Raw genomic sequence first — 18,989 nt, 5'->3', positions numbered from 1 at the left:
TTGTAAGGAGACTATCTCTTTCCCTGCTGTTTCTTTCCACTTCTCAGCTTCATCAGCTGGCAGCCTTTAGATATCTCTCAATGTCTCTGGTTCCTGAATCCCTTTTTTCTTGGCCATGGGGATCCCTCTGTGAATGCCTTAACTGTGACTCAGGCTCAGCTGTTGCTTATTGCGAATTCCTTGCTGAAGTCTGTACCACCTCACTTGGAGCTTGTAAGTTCTCTTCTGAAACTAGCCTTAATACTGGTTTGAAATTAGAGGCAGGAAATAGCTGCGGTTGTGTTGCCTGCTGGTGGTTATTGAGTTCAAAGCCGATTGTTTTACTCTGAGTTGGCTTAAGTCTCTCATTTGTGTGTTTTGGGGAAGAGATCGTGAGTCTGATCACCATCTTGTGTGTGCAACTGTGCAGCACCACTCCCAAGGCAAAACTTTCACACCATAGAGAATGGTTGCCACTGGCCAATCCTTTTCAAGCAACAGTTACTATTGACCCTATCCAACTGCTTTGCAATGTATGCCTGAACTAGAAAATAGTGAGGAAGCTGCAGATCACCTTCCTACAAATATAAGCAAAGGTGCCAGATGTTTTGTCCTGTCCCCGTAAATGTACCCAATCTGAATATTACATGAATGTTTGGACATGATTGACTAAAGAAGAGATGTAAATTAGTTGATGTATCTCAATACTGACGATTCCATCATGCCATCCACCATTGGTATGAAGACAATACTGGGATAATATTGCTGCAGTATGCTAGATTTATTTATTCATTCATTCATTCATTCATTCACTCATTCAATTTATATAGCCGCCCATCTCAAACCAGTGACTCTTGGCAGCTAATGCTACACACTGACAATAATACTGGGCACTGTACAGTATAAGGCAAAATAACAGGACTACTCTGGAGGAAGTTGTCTATAAATTCTTCCTTACTGCCCTGAGAGGCTACAACAGACTATTTGGGAATAGAAGCCATTCCAGATAATAAGAACAGAATCTGGGAAATCCTGTTCTATCATTTTTAACTCTGTAGCCAAATTTTCTACACCTTTTGAGGAACATACTGATTTGGAGTTACGGAGGAGCGAAATGTGCATATTAATACAAATCAGTGGTCTAGAAAATAGACCCTGAATTTGAAAAGTCTGTATATTATATCTAGGTGATAGGGATACAGTACTGAAGTACAGGACACATTGAGTTCTACTGACACCACAATAGCCAGGCTACAAGTAGGCTTCGCTTTGCAACTTGAGTTCACTGCTGCAATTATATGTCTCGTTCCTAGAAAATCCAAAACATTTGCATACACACACATTTCTTAAAAACAGAATGGCTATTGCAAATTTTACAATATCCTTGTTGTATAATTTGTTCCTCCAATCTGCTATATTCCAGGGCAATACTCTTTAGTAGAATAGAATTTCATATTTCAAATTCAAGAGACTTTTTATTGCCAGAGGGAGGTTGTTCGATAACTCCATGGATGGGGACCTCGTTAATTCCTCTGAGGCCAAAAAGTCAACCCCCCCCCCAAAAATTATCCTACTTTTTATAATCATTTCTATACATACTACTCATTTTTGGAGATTATATAGGAAGCTCAGCCTCAGATTAAATATAACATATTTTCAAAAAATCTTTTTTCTTTCTTCTTCCTTTTTTCTTCCTTAAACAAGACGGTAGTATATTCTGATTTTAAAAAAAACACTAATGAGATCAGGCTATGATATTTCTCCAAGTTTGCCATAACTGGAACTAAGTTTAGTATATTAACAGTTGCTTCTTGAATTCATCATACTCATTCCAGCTCTTTAACTTTGATGTGTGTATTGCCAGACCTATTTGTGTTGATTACAGTATTAAACTTTGTCTCTGACATGAAATGTCACCTTTCCTTCTAAAATAAGCTGTTTTTCTACCTGGTTTCAGTTATTGCTTCTGAGAGCAGCTCCAACTTGGACCCAAGATCTTCCAATCACTCAAATATGCTTTTTTACTGTTGCTGCAATGGTTGATACCAATATGCTGAGGGTTTTTTTTTTCTTTTTTCAGGCAGGTAGGTTAGAGAGTAACTAATTTCCTTTACATTTCACTTTCCCCCTTTATGCTTCTTATCCTACCATGTTATCTGCCTCTCCACAATTCTTCAGTATCTTCAGTGGGGATTCACTACTGCTCCAAATCCGTTTTTAGTTACTATTCTGTCCCTTCTGTATTTATGTGGTTGTTTTTACCTTCATGAGGAAACACTCCATTTATTTTATTCTATTTTTGGCTTAGGCCTGTTTCATTTTACTTTCTTCCTCTTATCTTTCTTATATGGTACTTCTTCAGATTCTAAATTAGCAGATGTCTTCTGAAAGTTGAAGCTAAGTATTTTCTCCACAATAATCAGACTCTGAGAACACACAGGTAGGAGCTATATATCTGAGTCCTTCCAGGCTCTTATCTTATGCAAGTTTGTTATTAAACTCTCTCTCTCCCTCTCTCAACCTAATAATCTTCCAACATCTTCACTATTCCTTCTCCAACATCACTGAATACTGAGTAATTAAGTAGCAGAACATCCCATTAAAAAGATAAAATCCTCCTGTGATATAGACATCTTGTATGCCAAGTATGGGCTTAGAGCAGCTATCAATGAATTCATTACAATTGAAGTAAATGTAGATTAAGAAATATATGAGGTCAGAAAAATCTTGCTTCTATCCAATCTACGTCTTAAAGGGATGGAAGTATGAGAGTCAGACAGTGGATGTTTCATTTGCCTCTTAAACACAGACTCATCTAACTAACAATAAGCTAGGTAGGAACAGACCCAGGGACTGCTGAGGTGAAGACCCTTCCCATCTGTCTCTTGCCCTTTCCCCCAGTGGTCAAAATGGCTCATGGGTACACAGAGTTGACCATCATCAAATTCCAAATGATCCACTAGATTTTTAATTGACCCAGTTAGTATGCATCAGGAGGTGAAATTCACATTGCAGCTATTTTTCCATTTTTCCATATATGGGAGAGACTAACATGACTGACTAAAACTGAAGTGTGTCTTTTTGAACCAGAAACCACCAACTCCTTGCTGAGGCAGCAGAAAAAGGAAGCCAAAAAGCTATGGAGAAGCTGGCAGCTGACATGCTCTTTGGATATAATGGTCCTCAAAATGTAAAAGCAGCTGTATCACTATATAAGATTTTAGCCGAAGAGGGGTCCCATAAAGGCCAGACTGTACGTGGTTCTTTAATTAACTGTAGCTTTAAATCATTGCTAGTCAATTTAAAATGAATAATGAATATTTGAAAAGCAGTAAATGTATGTACATGGAACAAAGAAATATCAACTAGGTGGTAAGTAATGAATTCAGTTGACTAATTTGACAAGGGTAGTTGGATGTGTGCATAAAACATACCCACAAATTTATTGACTAATTAAAATGTTAGGGCAAGACTTCAAGCCTGAATCCTTTGAAGACAGTATATAGCTGAAAGTCATTTCCCCAAGCTAAATTTATATTTATAAGAATGTTAAAAAGCCAGTTTTACATATATACATACATGCAGTACATACATACATATTTCAAAATTATATAAGAGAAGGTTGGTTCAATGTATGTATGAGGATAGAGGACTAGGAGAGGGAATATAGTTCAGGTTGCATAGATCTGGGAGGGATTGAGTTTGGATGGTGATGGTTGTAGGGTTGGAGAAAGCTGGAAAGTTGTTGAGCTGGAAGACTGCCAGTATGGTAAGACCTACCAAACCAGTAGAGCCACTGGAGAGAGTTGCTTGACTTACAGACAGTTGGGAGATGAGAGGAGTGGAGCTTTCAATCTGGACCAGTGGTGGTGACAACTCTGTTACAGTGGCAACCATTGCTAGAGGGTGGCTGTCTGGGTCTGGAGCAGCAGCAGCAACAGACAGGCATGGTGGCCACCATTGCCACCATTGCTGGAGATGTCATTGGAGTGTAGGCAAGGAACAGAGCACAGGTGGATTAGAAGCAATTGTGGAGTAGGACTGGTAGTGGAGAGGTGCAAAGACTGCTGCCACCAAGGCCTTCCAGCTGGAGCTGGAATGACATGAGTGACAGTGGCAGTGGCAGTGAGGGAGCAGTAGAATGTGACAGCCCTTGCTGCAAGGGCTTCCAGCAGCAACAACAAAGGAAAATAGCAGTGGAGTTATGCCCAAGTCTAGAAGGGTGGACTTTAATGAGGTTAAAAACTAGACTTGAGATCATCTGGGAATGTGCTTTATGATAGGGTCGGAGGCTGGTGTGAATGATTTACCAGAATGCCATCCTCCCAACCATAGGGTAGTTGTAGGAAACAATTGGGTTGTGGAAAAGGGAGTGTGATTGGAACTGACATCCATGTTGGTTGAACAGACAAATTTGACTATGGAGGGTATGGAACACAGCTGCCCTATCCCAGTGGTGTTGAGCTTTGTGATCCAACAGGGTGGGCATGCACTGGGCTCTTCCATGAAGCAATGTCATTTAGTGGGATCCAGGAAGCATGACTTCTCCTCACCCCTTTGCCAAGATCAGATCATGTTTGGGTCCAGATGCAATTAATAGTCACCTGTAATCTCTATATGATCCACCCCAGATGGTTCATGGATTTGGATGGAAGTTCAGGGAGTTTCCTGACAAACTAACAGGCAAATCTTCTGAGGATCTGTTTTGCTCTTGGCAAAACAAGGTGACTTTGGTTCTTGACAAAATCATCCTTGAATGACCTCTGTCGGTCAACTGATCCTGGGTGGCTTCTTGGCTCTTAACAAGAGCCTCCAGAAGATGAAGTGGCAGAAGCAATACCTGGAACATCTCTGGAGAAAGACCAGAAGTGGATCTGACCACTACATGCCCACATGTAGGCCTACTCCATGGTGATCAGAAAGGCAAAGTGCTTTTATTTCTCTCTCATTGTGTTAGTATGTTATGACCCAGTAGCTAGGATGGTGTGTTATGACCCATTTAGGGTGGCTAATTCCCTATCGTGGTAGAAGGTAGCCACATGATCTTGCTTTAAGGGATTTAAGGAATTTCAGACCTTTATTACATTTGCCACCCCACCCTCCACCCCCCAGTGTACCCCAAAACACTGTGTTGCCTTCAAAGTGCTGCACAGCCAATACTACCCAGCCCATTCTATTGGAAAAAAAGTAATTCTGTATGTGTTATGCATTGCAAGTTAATAAAACATCATTCTGACAAGGTCACTCATGTGAACTGACAAAAAGTTTTATAGCAAACATCTGTAACAATGGCTATGTTTCTCAGGACCACAATAATATTGGGCCTAGATGGACCAATAGCAAGGGACATTTTTCAATTAGGTTACACCTGTTTTTTTTTCTTACATAGTATCTTAGGAGTTGGAAGGGGCCATTTAGGTCCCTAACTGCTACTCGGTGCAAGAATCCAATTTTTATTTATTTATTTATTTATTTATTTATATTGCTTTTTAATTAATAACAAAAAAAAGAAAAAGAAAAAAACATAATGATAATACTGATGAGATTCATACGTTGTCATAGAGAGGAAAAGAAACATAAAAAGTGCTTTACAAAAAAGTGGAAGTGCAACAAAAAATAAAGAAAAACATAGTCTAATCTGTCATTAAAGCAGTAACCAGTTACAATTCTATATATACTTATCTAACACAAATATTATTCAAGGACGAATACGTATACAAAGTGCAAAAATTCAAATTAAACCATCTGTTAGTGTCATGAGTAAGGATGGCGAGCAGGGGGCTCCCACCCAGACTGTCAAGCGCATGCGTAGCACTGAGGAACTGTTCAGCCATTCAAAGAGACACAGATCGGGACCGCCTTAACCCTTGGGGTTTATATGGCTGGGTTTTTCCCACGCTTCCTCAGTTTGTTAGGATTCTTGTTAAGTACTACTAATAAATATTAGAGACCAAGTCATTGTCTCAGTGTGTTTCCTGGTAATCTGGACAGTTAGCCTTACCAGGAAGACCAGACAGGAAACATGACAGATGAGCTTCTTCTTCTTCTTAGTGTTTTTCCCGCGCTATGGCAGGGTCAGCTTGTCGGCATATCCGTCTCCATTTGACTCGGTCCAAGGCATCTTCAGGGGTGACATTCACACATTCCATGTCCTCCTTAATGTGGTCCATCCACCATTTCTTGGGTCTACCACAGGGCTGCCGGCCACCAGTGTCCAGGCACATGGCTGTTCTCGCCACCGAGTCTTCTTTGCTGCGTACGACATGTCCATACCATCTGAGCCTTCCTTCCCACAGTTTTGCCACGATTGGCGCGACTCCCAGTCATAACATGACAGATGAGCTAATTCTACTAAATAGAATCTTGCAAGTGTGAAAGTATAATTCTCCTCCCATCTCCTTTACCCCTGAGAAATTAGGGAGGGTCTCTTCTGAGCCTCTTGCCACACCCACTATCTAGCTGCAGATTATGCTGTGTCTTATCTGACCGTTCCCTAGGCAGTATTTCTGGGCCCAGTCTCCCAAGGTCATTCCCACATACCATTACATCAGTCCAGACAGATTGTCATGAGCACTGATGGTGAGCAGGAGGGGGCCCCTATCCAGGGGGGAAAACTCATGCGTAGTACTGAGGAGTTAAGCAGCCATTCAAAGAGACACAGATCAGACCTGCCTTAACTTTTGAGGTTTATCTGTCTGGGTTTTCCCACGCTTCTTCAGTTTGTTAGGATTTTCTGTCTAATGTAGCAGTAATAAAACACTAGAGACTTATTCCTCGTCTCAGCGTGGTTCCTGCCTGTTAGGACACAGATAGCTGTCTAGCTTCCACTAGAACATATACAGTAAAGGGGAGTCCACTATCATTCTAGGTAATTGGTCCCATGGTCAATTTGTTCTTAGTGTTGGGAAACTTTTTCTGAACACTCAATTGGAAACTGCTTTCGTGTAACATAGATCCATGATTCCAAGTGATGCCCTCTGGAATGATAGAAAAACCAGGATTTTATGCCCCAATTTTCTTGTTGAAAAATAAGAATAAATAGTTGGCTTTGGGGATGGGGGAAGATCTTATGCCTACTACTATTCTCACATCTTTTGTCTGTTGCAAAATGATTACTATTTCTATGATTTTCTTTAATTTCCGCTTCAACTGGCAAAGCTATTCTTACCTCACATTCCTTGGGTACCCTTCATATACTACTGAGCAGCTTGTCTCTTCTTTCAGACCCAACATGATATGAATTAGGATACCAGAGAAATTTAGATGCACCAGATCCCAAGTAGTGGTAGGTAAATTGCTTATTCTTCCCCTGCTCAACTTTAGAAAATAAATGAGACCTCATTGGTCTCCTTATGAAACCACAGAGGATTTCAAATGGCTTCCTTTTCACAGAGTAATTATCAGTGAGAAAATTAGCACAGATAAGCAAGCCATCATTCATTCATTCATTCCACTTAGACAAGTCCTCTGTGATGCATCAGGTCATTCCTTATCTTCTGCATTGATCCTTCACTCCTAGTAGGATGCTAACCAGCTATTTAGTGCTACTGCACTGAAATAGGGAGCACTCTCTGCACAGTTGCAAATACGAATTGATGTGTGCCCGGGAACACTGTAATATTATTCCTTATCAGCAGGAAGACCAAGTGTACACACTCAATTTCAAACTTTCATGTAGTCTTCAGGGCCAAACATTTACTCACCCCAGAACTCATATGGTAAGAATAGGCATTTATCACATCCAAACACAGGCAGAAGGATTGTAACTCCAACTTCTTGATATACCATTTTTTAAAATTATATTTTGTAAGGAGGAGCATTTACTCAGCAATGATATAACAGAAGTTTACTGTGCAAAGACTTTCCCTAAGTTTCACCATAGTAAGCTAAGGTAAATATGCCAGTTCATTCTTTACCCAGGAGTAAATCAAAGCTAATCGTTGCATGAAATCCTTCTGATAAAAACACATCAAAGTAACTTTATCATATTACGATTTTAATTTAAGATACTTGTTAACAAATTGGTTGGTAAAAAGCCTGTTTTGCTGTTTTGTTTTCTTTTGTTTCTACAGGCATTAGGATTTTTGTCATCATATGGAATAGGAGTGGAATATAATCAGGCAAAGGTAAAAAGAAATGCTCTGTTAAATCTGGTCTAAAATGGCATTTAAAAATATATTTCTGGCATGATTTTATTTTTTTTTTCCCTTAGGCACTTGTATATTACACATTTGCTAGTATCGGAGGAAATCTTATATCTCAGATGATCATGGTTTGTAAATCATGTATTTCAACTATTTCCAGTTCTAAATTCCTGGATAATAAGCAAAATAATTTTGAATTTTCTTTTTTTAGGGTTATCGTTACTGGCTAGGAATCAATGTTCCAAAGAATTGTGAAGCAGCACTAATTAATTATAAGAAAGTTGCAAATTTCAGTGAGTGCTCTTGATGTGTGGAATGTATCCTTGTTTTAAAATGTATATATGGTAATTTGAGACCTTTACGAAAAAATGGGGGAAAATAACCTCACTTTATACAATATAAAAGGGGGAAAATTCAAAAGAACATTGGGATCCATTTATTCAGAATGCAAAGTGGTAATTAAATGCAGTCATCAGTGCCAAAGAAAAATGGAAATAATCTCAATTCTGAAATGCCCTTGAGCAGAGCAGTTTAAAAACCTTGCAAAAACCGAACGGATTCTATTAAGTGCCCTCTGATAATTTACATAAAAGTACTTCAGGCCCTACAACCTGTAAATAGAATTTAGGGATGCTGGCACAGGGTACTTTAAGAACTTCAAAGAAGAGTGTGCAGAGGACAGAAGCAGACCTCCTCATTATAGCAGGAACATATTGTGTTTTCAGATATTTGAAACCCGCTGCTCATGTCCTTGTTCTTTTGGTATTAGTCTAGAGACCTGAAGCTTGCCTTCAAAAGAAAGGCTGCAGTCCGAGGTTCTGCATCTCAGCACACCCAACATTACAGCCCTGAAATGCTCATTATAGTGATGGATCCCTCTGTTCCACAGAACAGCCTGTCTGGCAGTTAATGAAAAATGTGTTTGTATTTGTTGAAAGCAGTGGATTAACTGTGAACTAACAATCAAATCAAAATTGTGCATCAACAAGTGTATTGTTGATGTGGTCCTTCCCCTCCCAGCTGCTGAAATGGGTAGAAGCTCATCTTTCTCCCCAGCCCTCGAAGCCTTCCTAAACACCAGTTGCTCAAGGTTAGAGATGAAAAAAGAGACTGGGTTACTTCCTGTGTAGCCGGATCACTGTTTTCTCTCTGCATGGAGAAACTAAGTTAACAGGGCAAGCAGCAGAGAATGTGGGAAAAGAGAAGTGGTTTGAGTCCTGCCGTTGTATATAGCTTTTCCTACTGAGACGTGAGCGTCAATCTGTATAAGCATTTGGATAACTGAAAGCATTAAAGGTGCTATAGAAATTGTACTATTGTGTGAATTCTTGTGCAAGCTGTGTTGCAAGCAACATAAAATAATGCTGACAGATAAAATAGATAATTTTTTTTTCCATATCAAGGAGCCACTTGGCTCTGGCTACCTGGAGTGTATTAAAAAAGATTGCATTTGTGGAACTTCATAAATGATGTTACAACACCAGTACCATCTTCCTTTCCCCTCAGCGTGAATAGATATTTTCTATCTGCTCAGGACATGATAGATTACTTCCAATTCATTTTGCTTGCACATGCTTGTAGCAAATGTTTAGGATCATAGTACCCATTTTCCAGTCACGGACCTTCCATTTTCTCTTGTTTTAATTTTTATTTTTTATATTCTGCAATAAATTCAAATAAACAAATAAGGCAAGAAGAAACAAGTATACAAAATAATAGTGCAGAACAATATATGTCAATATTCAATCATGCATCACATATAGCACTCAATTTAACAATAGAAAAGATTATTATTATCCTAATAATTATGATTATTATCTTATATAATCTTTCCAGATCCAATTAAAATGTGATTCATCCCCTTGAGTAGTCAGTGTTCGAATTTTATCAGTCACTTTTTCCATAACAGCAATTTTCTTGCACGTTAATTATCCAATGTTAGGTTATCCAGAAATTCTCAATTTTGCAGCCAGGAATAAGAATACAATAAGCTCATTTTTGTTTAGTTTAAAGTTACCTCCCTCAAAAATATGTAATAATTCCAACTCTAGCACACATTCTGCTTTTTGTTATAACTCTAACTTCTTCCAATATGGCACCCCTTTTTCACAAGTCCACCACATATGAAAAAATGTTCCCTTCTGATAGCAACACCTCCAGCATTTTGATGAATAAGTATAGGCTACTTGTGCTAGTCTAGTTGGAATTAAATGCCAGTGATGTAGTATCTTCCACTGCATCTCTTGTATGGAAGCTGATAGTAAACCACCTGATTTCCAAAGTGTTGGCCATTTTGTCTCTTCCATTGTTTTCCTAAATCTATAATACCTGGTCATTTTCTCTATCCATTGAAGGGAGATTCTGCAGTGTCTATATCTTATAAAACACAGTAGCCATTTTGGTAATGTGGGTTATTGTTATTGTTATCAATAGTAGCTAACAAATTAGAAAAAAATGAATATATGCCAGTTGAAAAAGCGAGGCTGATGGAAAGACCAGAAAATCTGAGTTCTAATGCAGAATTCTTGGACTGGGATTTACATCAATACTATAAGTTTTTGGCTGAAAGAGGAGACACGCATATACAGGTAAGAGAATTTTCCTTTATTTCTTCCTCCTTGGCTTGCTTCACATAACACCTCAACTTGGTTTTTGAATTAACCCATTTTCTGGATTCATAAAATACAACTAATCAAACGGGCTGGGTTTGCACAATACACTAATACAGATTTACATATACACAATACTTTTGAAAACAAAATCTACTCTGACAGCCTTGCTTCAATATTTTTACTCAAAAGGTGGAAGATTTGTTCCTGCAGGAATACAAGTTTTTAATGCCAAAATTGCATCTCAGATTTTATATGGAGCTCCAAATTGGATCACATTTGCTAATAATAACATTGTACAATTGCAGGTGAAATTCTTAAGATCTCTTTTAAGTGTTCCAAGCTGTGTTCCAAATTCTGTTATTCTCTTGGAAACTGGGCAATGCCCTTTGGAAACAAAGGCTTGGTTAAGCACTATTAAGTTTTGGTTGCAAATATATGTTCTTAAAAACAAGGAAGGATTGTTTCAGGAAATCTCAAATGAATCTTTTGTGGATATGTGGTTTAAACAGGTGACTCAAATGATTAGTCAGATTGGCATCGATCCTGATTATTTATTTTCCAGGGGTATGTCATCAGCATTTCATTGTCTCAAACAAAGACTATGGGATAATTCAGTACAGTTTTGTGCCCACCTGTAACTTTTGGAATTAACTATAAATATATTTTTCAACTCCCTCAATATATGAATAGCATATATTTAAGTAAATACAGAACAGCCTTTTCAAAAGCCAGATTAAATGTGTTGACATCAAATATGCTATATGGAAGACTTCAAAAAATTCCCATCTCTCAAAGATTCTGCCCCCGTAATGGTACTGATCTTGAAACGGTGAATCATATTTTATGGTATTGTTAATTTTATGGTATTGATAATTTTATGGTATTGTTAATACCTGCCTTATAATATTGGGAACCACTTAATAATGTTAAAATATATTATTTGTATAACTTTCTTTCCCAGTTGTTTCATAGCTGCTCCAAGGGATAGGATGGTGCTAGTAAGAAAAGGTGCCTATCAGTGCTACGCAGGAAAGGCTTCTATTAACAAACTAGAAGGATTCTTGGAACTTGAGCCTGGTGAAAAAGTTGAGGAGGGCATAGTAGGTGTATTCTGAGAGCAGTTTTGTTGTTTGCTTAATGTTTGTGTGAAGTCATATGCAGAGATAGGGGCTGCGGTGGCTCAGTGGTTAAGATGCTGAGTCAGAGGACCATTAAGGTCAGCAGCTCAGCAGTTCAAAACCCAAGAGCGTGAGCCACGTGATGGAGTGAGCTCCTGTCAACTTGTCCCAGCTCCTGCTAACCTAGCAATTCAAAAGCATGCAAATGCAAGTAGATAAATAGGTACCACTTCGGTGGGAAAACAACAGGGACATGAAAGGAGTCCCCTCGGGCGTCCCCCAGGCAACGGTGATGCCACCAGCAAATCCTTTCAATACAGAAGCACCTTGGTAGGTGCTTCTGACACACATACAAAAAATATATGCAGAGATAGATAACAACAGTCTAATGTACTGGATTATGACAGCATTATTACTTAATGTATTGTAGTTGTTCAGTCATTTCCAACTCTTTGTGACCCAACAAACAACAGTTCACCAGGATTGTCTGTCAGTAAAGTTTTCTTTGAGGTGTAATCTTATGCTCGTGATATTAATGATAGTGTCTAACTATCCTGTCTACTGATGGCTTCCTTTTCTGTTGCCTTTGATTTTGCTATGCATGAACCTCTTTTCCAAAGATTTTTGCTTTATGATTCCAAAATATTTAAACTTTAGCTTCATTATTATTAGTGTAGCCAGTGAACCATCTGGATTTATTTAGTATTGAATTATTTGTTCTTCTTATTGCCCAAGGTACTCTCAACAGTTTTCTCCATCATGACTGTTCAAAGATTTCCATTTTTCTTTGTTCAGTCTTTTGATGGTCCTACTTTCACAGCTGTACCAAATGACTGGGAAGACTCCGGCCCTGACAAAACATACCATTAATATTTTGTTTAGATTTGTCATAGGCATTTCAGAGGTTCTGAGAAGTAGGTATTTATTTTATAGTTATAATCTCCATTCCTGTGGATTTTTGAGCCCAGAAAGATAAATTCTGTTGCTACTTCTACTACTTCTTTACCTATTTGGATTGGTTTGGATTGGCATTACCAGTTGACATAATCTCGAAAATTGTATTACTAACAGGTGAGATAAGTGCAATTGTTTAATTGTTTGAGCCTTCTTTGATAGGCTCAATAGCCTTTCCTATTGAGTGATAAATTGAACTTTTCCAGTCACTGTTGTGCTTTCTATGCCTGCTAACAAATGACAACAGCACTACAAACAACAACTTGCAAGATTCTAAACAATTCTGCCAGTATTTCATTAATCTCTGCAGCTTTGTGATTAGCAGTATTTTCTCCTTTTAACTTTCCAAAATGTCTGGTGCTAGTTCAGGGGGCGTACCTTCATATGTATTAGTGATTTTGGTTTCTTTTTTGTATTGAATGTGTATTTGAGTCTTCTTTATATTTTATTTCTCCATGAGATTTTTTGCTTTAGGGGTTGTATCCAGACATTTACTTTAGCATTCATTTGTAAGGATGGTCCTTCCATTCTACAATCAAATCCTGGTTATAAATATCCATTTAGTTGTCTTGGCATTAAACTGGAGTGGATTGCTATTTGCTTCTCCAGGGATCATATTTAATCTGATCTGTCTGTGACCTGCCCATTATAGGTAATTCTTCTAGAGTAAGCATTTCTAATGATGTAGTTGATAGTGTCATTGGACTGTGCAAAGCCTTCCAAACTCTACAAGGTAATGATCCATGAAGGAGATTACTTAATATAAATGCAGGATATAATTGCTCTTGAGATATCATATTTCCATACAGTTCTCCAATCTGGTCTTATTATTTTTCCATTTGTGTAGTGTATTCTTTACTTTGCGTATAAACAATTCACTTTTTCCTAGGTGTATCTTGGGCGGCTGCATCTTGTGGGAAGAAGAGGACTAGAAAGAGATCATGCAGTATGTATGCTCAGATTTCAGGGATAAAAATTGTTCTGCTAACATCCATTAATATGTGCATTCTCAGTTTTGAACATGTTTAAAAAGATACTTTTTTTTAAATCCAGTATCATAAAGTTGGATTAAAAGTGCCAGAATTCCCAGCCAAAGGCTATCCTGGCTGAACATTTTAGCGGGTTGTAGTTGGAATACAGGAAGCATCTATACGGACTCTTTTAAGAGAGTTTCCTTCTTTTTAAATTCTTGCGTGTTCCAAATGCAATTGAGAAGGTTGATGCTAAAGCTTTTTCAAATGGAGAAATGCTAGCAACGTGGGAGTTGTGTCAACAAATGAAGATGTTGTAAAGAGATTGCGTTCTCTGAGAGGAATAAACCAAGTAAACTTTAAGTTCTCTTTTGGATCCTACCTCAGATTTAAATATTTTCAGAAAATGATAGTAAGCTTTGGGCTTTTGTTTTCCCAATGTTTTTCAAATAAATTAAGGATTTGAGTTATTTCAAGAGGAAACTGGGTTTCCTAAAATTGGGAGGGGAAAAAAACCCCAAAATCAAACCCCAACTCTTTGAATTTCACAGTCAGGTCCAGATGCATTAGCAGCATCTAAAATCTCTGAATTGTCAGTTTTAGAATCAATTTGGGGTTATTCTGAGTCTGCAGTATTTTTTGGTAAACAAAAACTACTGCTAGAGAAGATACATTGTTTTCAATAACTTTTTTTTTAATTTCTCATTTTTCCCTTTTTTCCTCTCTCTTTGTATATGAAAGTAATTTAAAAAATCTAAAAACCCAAACTAAGGAAAACTTTGTTATATAAATGCTAACTTTCCCTTGCTATTTTTCTTCAGAAAGCTTTCTACTACTTCCTAAAAGCAGCAAATGCAGGGAATGCAAATGGGATGGCATTCCTTGGAAAGGTACATATTCTGTTTCCTGAGATTAATTTGGGCCCATATTCTTTTCTATTCCCTTCCTATAAGTAACACTAGGTCAGCTACAAAATACAGAAAAATCCAAAGGAATTTTGGATAAGAGTTTCTTTGGGAATTTTCACAAAAGTATTATATATCCATCAGCTAAACAGTGTCCTTTTAATAAATGCAGATGTATTTAGAAGGAAGTACTGTTGTGACTCAGAGTAATATAACAGCTTTGAAGTTCTTCAGAATGGCGGCAGATAAGGTAACATACTAATTTTTTAAGATTATCCTTTTCTTCTACTTTGTGTGGATTTCAAGGAACTTGCAGAAATGTTCATATAATTAAGCTAGAGAGTCTTGCATAGTAAGAAGGAGAGATAGGGAAGTGTATGTGAATGTAGCACTTCTGTACAAACACAGTAAACACATAGTTGCACTTGTATAACACTGTATGATTGGGCATACAGAATATATAATAATTATAATATAATATATCAGATCATGCCCTGGTGAGCCTGAGATTCTCTTATGCTGCCCCCCTCCACAGGCGGGCAGGACCTATTCGATTGGTCCGCCCCCAGTGACTAATGGACCCGTCAGGGTTTCAGAGGAAGCTGGGGGTTATACCCGAGGATCTGCTGCACGGTCCAGCGGAGGCTCTGGTGGTGGCCTGGAATAGGGAAGCGGCTAGGGCCTTGGACAAGATTGTGCCTGTGCAGCCTCTCTCATCCCATCGAACCTGAAACTACCTGTGGTTTACGGGGGAGCTCAGGGTTCTGAAGAGGATTAAGAGACGCCTGGAGTGCTGCTGGAGGAAGACAAAGACCAAACCTGAGCGAACACAAGCTAGAGCCGCTATTAAGGCCTACCTTGTGGCGGTAAGAGCAGCGAAATGCCAGTATTTCTGTCATGAGTAAGGATGGCGAGCAGGGGGCTCCCATCCAGACTGTCAAGCGCATGCGTAGCACTGAGGAACTGTTCAGCCATTCAAAGAGACACAGATCGGGACCGCCTTAACCCTTGGGGGTTATATGTCTGGGTTTTTCCCACGCTTCTTCAGTTTGTTAGGATTCTTGTTAAGTACTAGTAATAAATATTAGAGACCAGTTCATTGTCTCAGTGTGTTTCCTGGTAGTTAGGACATCAATCCTAACAAACTGAAGAAGCGTGGGAAAAACCCAGACATATAACCCCCAAGGGTTAAGGCAGTCCCGATCTGTGTCTCTTTGAATGGCTGAACAGTTCCTCAGTGCTACGCATGCGCTTGACAGTCTGGATGGGAGCCCCCTGCTCGCCATCCTTACTCATGACAATTTCTCTGCTCTTATTGCATCCGCAGAATGCCACCCAGCGGCCCTGTTTAAGATTACCCGTTCTCTTCTGGGGAAAGGGGATCCAGACATCCATCTACAGGGCCGAGCTGAGGAGTTTTCGGGGCATCTGTAGGATAAAATTGCTCAGATCCATTCCAGGTTGGACTCTGAGCGTGAGGCAGTGTCTGGGGAGATGCCCGGGGGATGTTTTTACTCTGTTATCTGGGAACAGTTTGAGACTGTTGAGCCCGAGGAAGTGGACAGGATCCTCTGGACTGTAAATGCCACCACCTGCCAATTAGATCCATGCCCCACCTGGCTGGTGAAGGCAGCTCGAGAGGGGACATGAGATTGGGTCCAAGCGATAGTAAATACTTCCTTGAGAGAGGAGGTATTCCCGGCAGCCTTCAAAGAGGTCCTGGTGTGCCCCCTCCTCAAGAAACCATCACTGGACCCTAGTGTACTGGACAACTGTATGCTGCCTTGCACACCTGAAGTTAAAGCAAGGTATAAATCTAAAAGCAAATCAGTTCATAAATTAAATCTTGTCACATGTGTTGACTGACTCACAGAAATCATGAAACATACTGTACTCCACCCTGTATTTCTAATGCTTTTTTCTCTCAAATATTTCTAATGCCTTTTCCCTGCTTCTGAAGGCAATGTTATGGCTTTTCTATGCTGCCGAGTTATAACTGATTTATAACTGAGTTATAAATTTGACTAGATGGTTTATTCTTTCCTTTTTAAAGAACAAGCTATCAAATGTGCAGAGATGATTATTTCATTCTTGCAGAATGACAAATATTTTAAAGCATTAAATATGGGCTAAAATAAAAATCATAGAGGCAGCTGGGGCCTGCAATGTGGCACTTTGTTTTTTGTTTTAAAAAAAACTCTTTTCAGTTCCTCTTGCTTCTCCTGCAGTTATTAGTTATGTGCTTCATGGCTATAAGTTATAGCAAGTGTTACACCATGAGCATTAACAGGGAGGCAAGGGGAGGCAAACTATAAAACAAGCATTGTGATGTCATGATGGGGGCCGTGCCCCTTTTGTATGTGCATGTGCTTTATGACATTGCATGCACATATGTAAGGGGCAGAGCTTGTGTCCTGTCACTCAGATTGTTTGGATGGCTCTTTATTGCACTGTGGTCTTAGTCATGGACCTTCCAAGTAGAATTTGTGCTTTGGAAATTACTGCCACTGCCACAAAAGGGCTTCGATGTGATTCCAGCTTATATTCATCAAGGCAAATATTGTGGAAGGTAGAAATATGAACAATCAATTTTGTCAATTTTATTAATGCAGATTACTGATGTGTCTAAATGGAACTTTCTCTATTTTTATTTAGGGTAATTCTGTTGGATTCTGGGGGCTTGGTCTCCTGTATTTAAATGGTAGAGGTGTCCCACTGGTGAGTCTTAATTTCATTAGATCTTTTTCATATCCTAGATATTAATGAGTAAAATCATGGAAAAAAGTCTAATATAGGATAACATCCCATAAGAGTTAAAAAACAGTCAACATGTGCAGATCTTGATTATAGGACTGAATCCTGTATACCCACTTTTCTAACAATGCAGCAGCAAATAGTTCTGAGACATTGATGAATCAATGCAAATCCAGAGTTGAATTACAGTTCTACTTTGAATCATAAAAGTTTATTTACTTTTTAGAATTACACTGAAGCTTTAAAATGTTTTCAAAAAGCAGCTGAGAAAGGACTTGCCGATGCCCAATTTCAGCTAGGAGTCATGTATCATAGTAAGTCCTAGATCCTTCCTTTCCTCCCTTCCTCCCTTCCTCCTAGTGAAAATCCAAAACTCCAAAATTAAACTTTGTTTCAGGTGGTTCAGGAGTGAGGAGAGATTTTAAACTTGCCTTCCGATATTTTTATTTGGCATCTCAAAATGGCCAACCCCTTGCAGTATACTATTTGGCTCAGATGTATGCTGAAGGAACTGGAGTGTTCAGATCATGTCAAAATGCAGTTGAAGTAAGTAGCAGCAACCATCTCCTTAAGATAATCATTTTGTCCTAACAGTCAGGAAACCACGCTGAGACAAGGAATAGGTCTCTAGTGCTTTATTACTGCTACATTAGACAGAAAATCCTAACAAACTGAAGAAGCGTGGGAAAAACCCAGACAGATAAACCCCAAAGTCAAGGTGGGTCTGATCTGTGTCTCTTTGAATGGCTGCTTAACTCCTCAGTACTACGCATGCGTTTTCCCCCCTGGATAGGGGCCCCCTCCTGCTCACCATCAGTGCTCATGACATCACCCTCCCCTCCAGATTTACATTCCATTTCAGCCCCCTCCTCTCTAGAGTTCCTTGCTCCCTCCAGAGTCTCATGAGAGTCCATCTCCCCCTCCAAGCTCCCATGGGAACTGGGCAACGATGGAAATTCTTCAAAGGAAAACTCCTCCAAGGACGAATCAGTGCTGCTCTCCAGGTCTGATAACGCTTCTGGCCCAGGTGGCTGCTGCTGGAAAATAGCTAGATAATTAGAAGATTCTTCCCCCCTCCCGCTTGGGAAATGCAAGCCGGAGGTGGAGGGCTGTGGCTCCCCCTCCTCCTCTCTCTCTGGCCTCAGAGCCTTTGGCGGGGGTGGAGGTTGCCAACTTACTAACTTCTCTGCTTGGGATTCCTCTGCTTGCTCAGTCAAGTGAGGAATCTCTGGTAGAGTGCGAGGCTTGGGTTTGTGAGGGAAAAGCTGATGGAATCGTTGAACCAGCGCTGGTGCATGCACATCTCTGGCATTTTCCCACATGCGCTCTTCCTTAGGGTACCCTTTCCAGTGTATTAAATATTGGATGCCCCTTCCCCTCCACCTAGAGTCCAGAATTTCCTCGACTTCGTATTCGTCCTCCCCATCCACAGTTACTGGAGGTGGGGGGGGGGCATTTGCAATCATAAGGTACTTGGGGGAGGGTCTTTGGCTAGCAAGGCTCTGTGAAAAACTGGATGAGTTTTCATGGATGCTGGCAGCTTTAAGCGATA

At 39.4% G+C, this 18,989-nt stretch overlaps 2 protein-coding genes across 2 annotated transcripts in view; one reads left to right on the top strand and one right to left on the bottom strand.

Moving 5' to 3' along the window:
• Nucleotides 1-673: 673 nt before the first annotated feature.
• Nucleotides 674-18,989, top strand: part of SEL1L2 (SEL1L2 adaptor subunit of SYVN1 ubiquitin ligase) — a 33,536-nt gene continuing 15,220 nt past the window's right edge. Inside the window, exons 1-13 of the mRNA XM_063300704.1 lie at nucleotides 674-716; nucleotides 2,060-2,063; nucleotides 3,070-3,232; nucleotides 8,052-8,105; nucleotides 8,192-8,251; nucleotides 8,335-8,416; nucleotides 10,557-10,711; nucleotides 13,697-13,753; nucleotides 14,600-14,668; nucleotides 14,856-14,933; nucleotides 17,339-17,401; nucleotides 17,664-17,751; nucleotides 17,835-17,983. Coding sequence (XP_063156774.1) covers nucleotides 674-716; nucleotides 2,060-2,063; nucleotides 3,070-3,232; nucleotides 8,052-8,105; nucleotides 8,192-8,251; nucleotides 8,335-8,416; nucleotides 10,557-10,711; nucleotides 13,697-13,753; nucleotides 14,600-14,668; nucleotides 14,856-14,933; nucleotides 17,339-17,401; nucleotides 17,664-17,751; nucleotides 17,835-17,983 — 1,065 coding nt within the window. The remainder of the gene's footprint in view (nucleotides 717-2,059; nucleotides 2,064-3,069; nucleotides 3,233-8,051; nucleotides 8,106-8,191; nucleotides 8,252-8,334; nucleotides 8,417-10,556; nucleotides 10,712-13,696; nucleotides 13,754-14,599; nucleotides 14,669-14,855; nucleotides 14,934-17,338; nucleotides 17,402-17,663; nucleotides 17,752-17,834; nucleotides 17,984-18,989) is intronic.
• NDUFAF5 (NADH:ubiquinone oxidoreductase complex assembly factor 5) overlaps nucleotides 4,575-18,989 on the bottom strand; it is a 46,783-nt gene continuing 32,368 nt past the window's right edge. The window contains exon 12 of the mRNA XM_063316366.1: nucleotides 4,575-4,592. The gene's annotated coding sequence lies outside the window, so the exon portion shown is untranslated. The remainder of the gene's footprint in view (nucleotides 4,593-18,989) is intronic.

This window comes from Candoia aspera, chromosome 1, assembly GCF_035149785.1.
Source record: "Candoia aspera isolate rCanAsp1 chromosome 1, rCanAsp1.hap2, whole genome shotgun sequence".
In the NCBI taxonomy this organism is placed as follows: domain Eukaryota; kingdom Metazoa; phylum Chordata; class Lepidosauria; order Squamata; family Boidae; genus Candoia; species Candoia aspera.
This window is presented reverse-complemented; position numbering and strand designations above follow the sequence as displayed.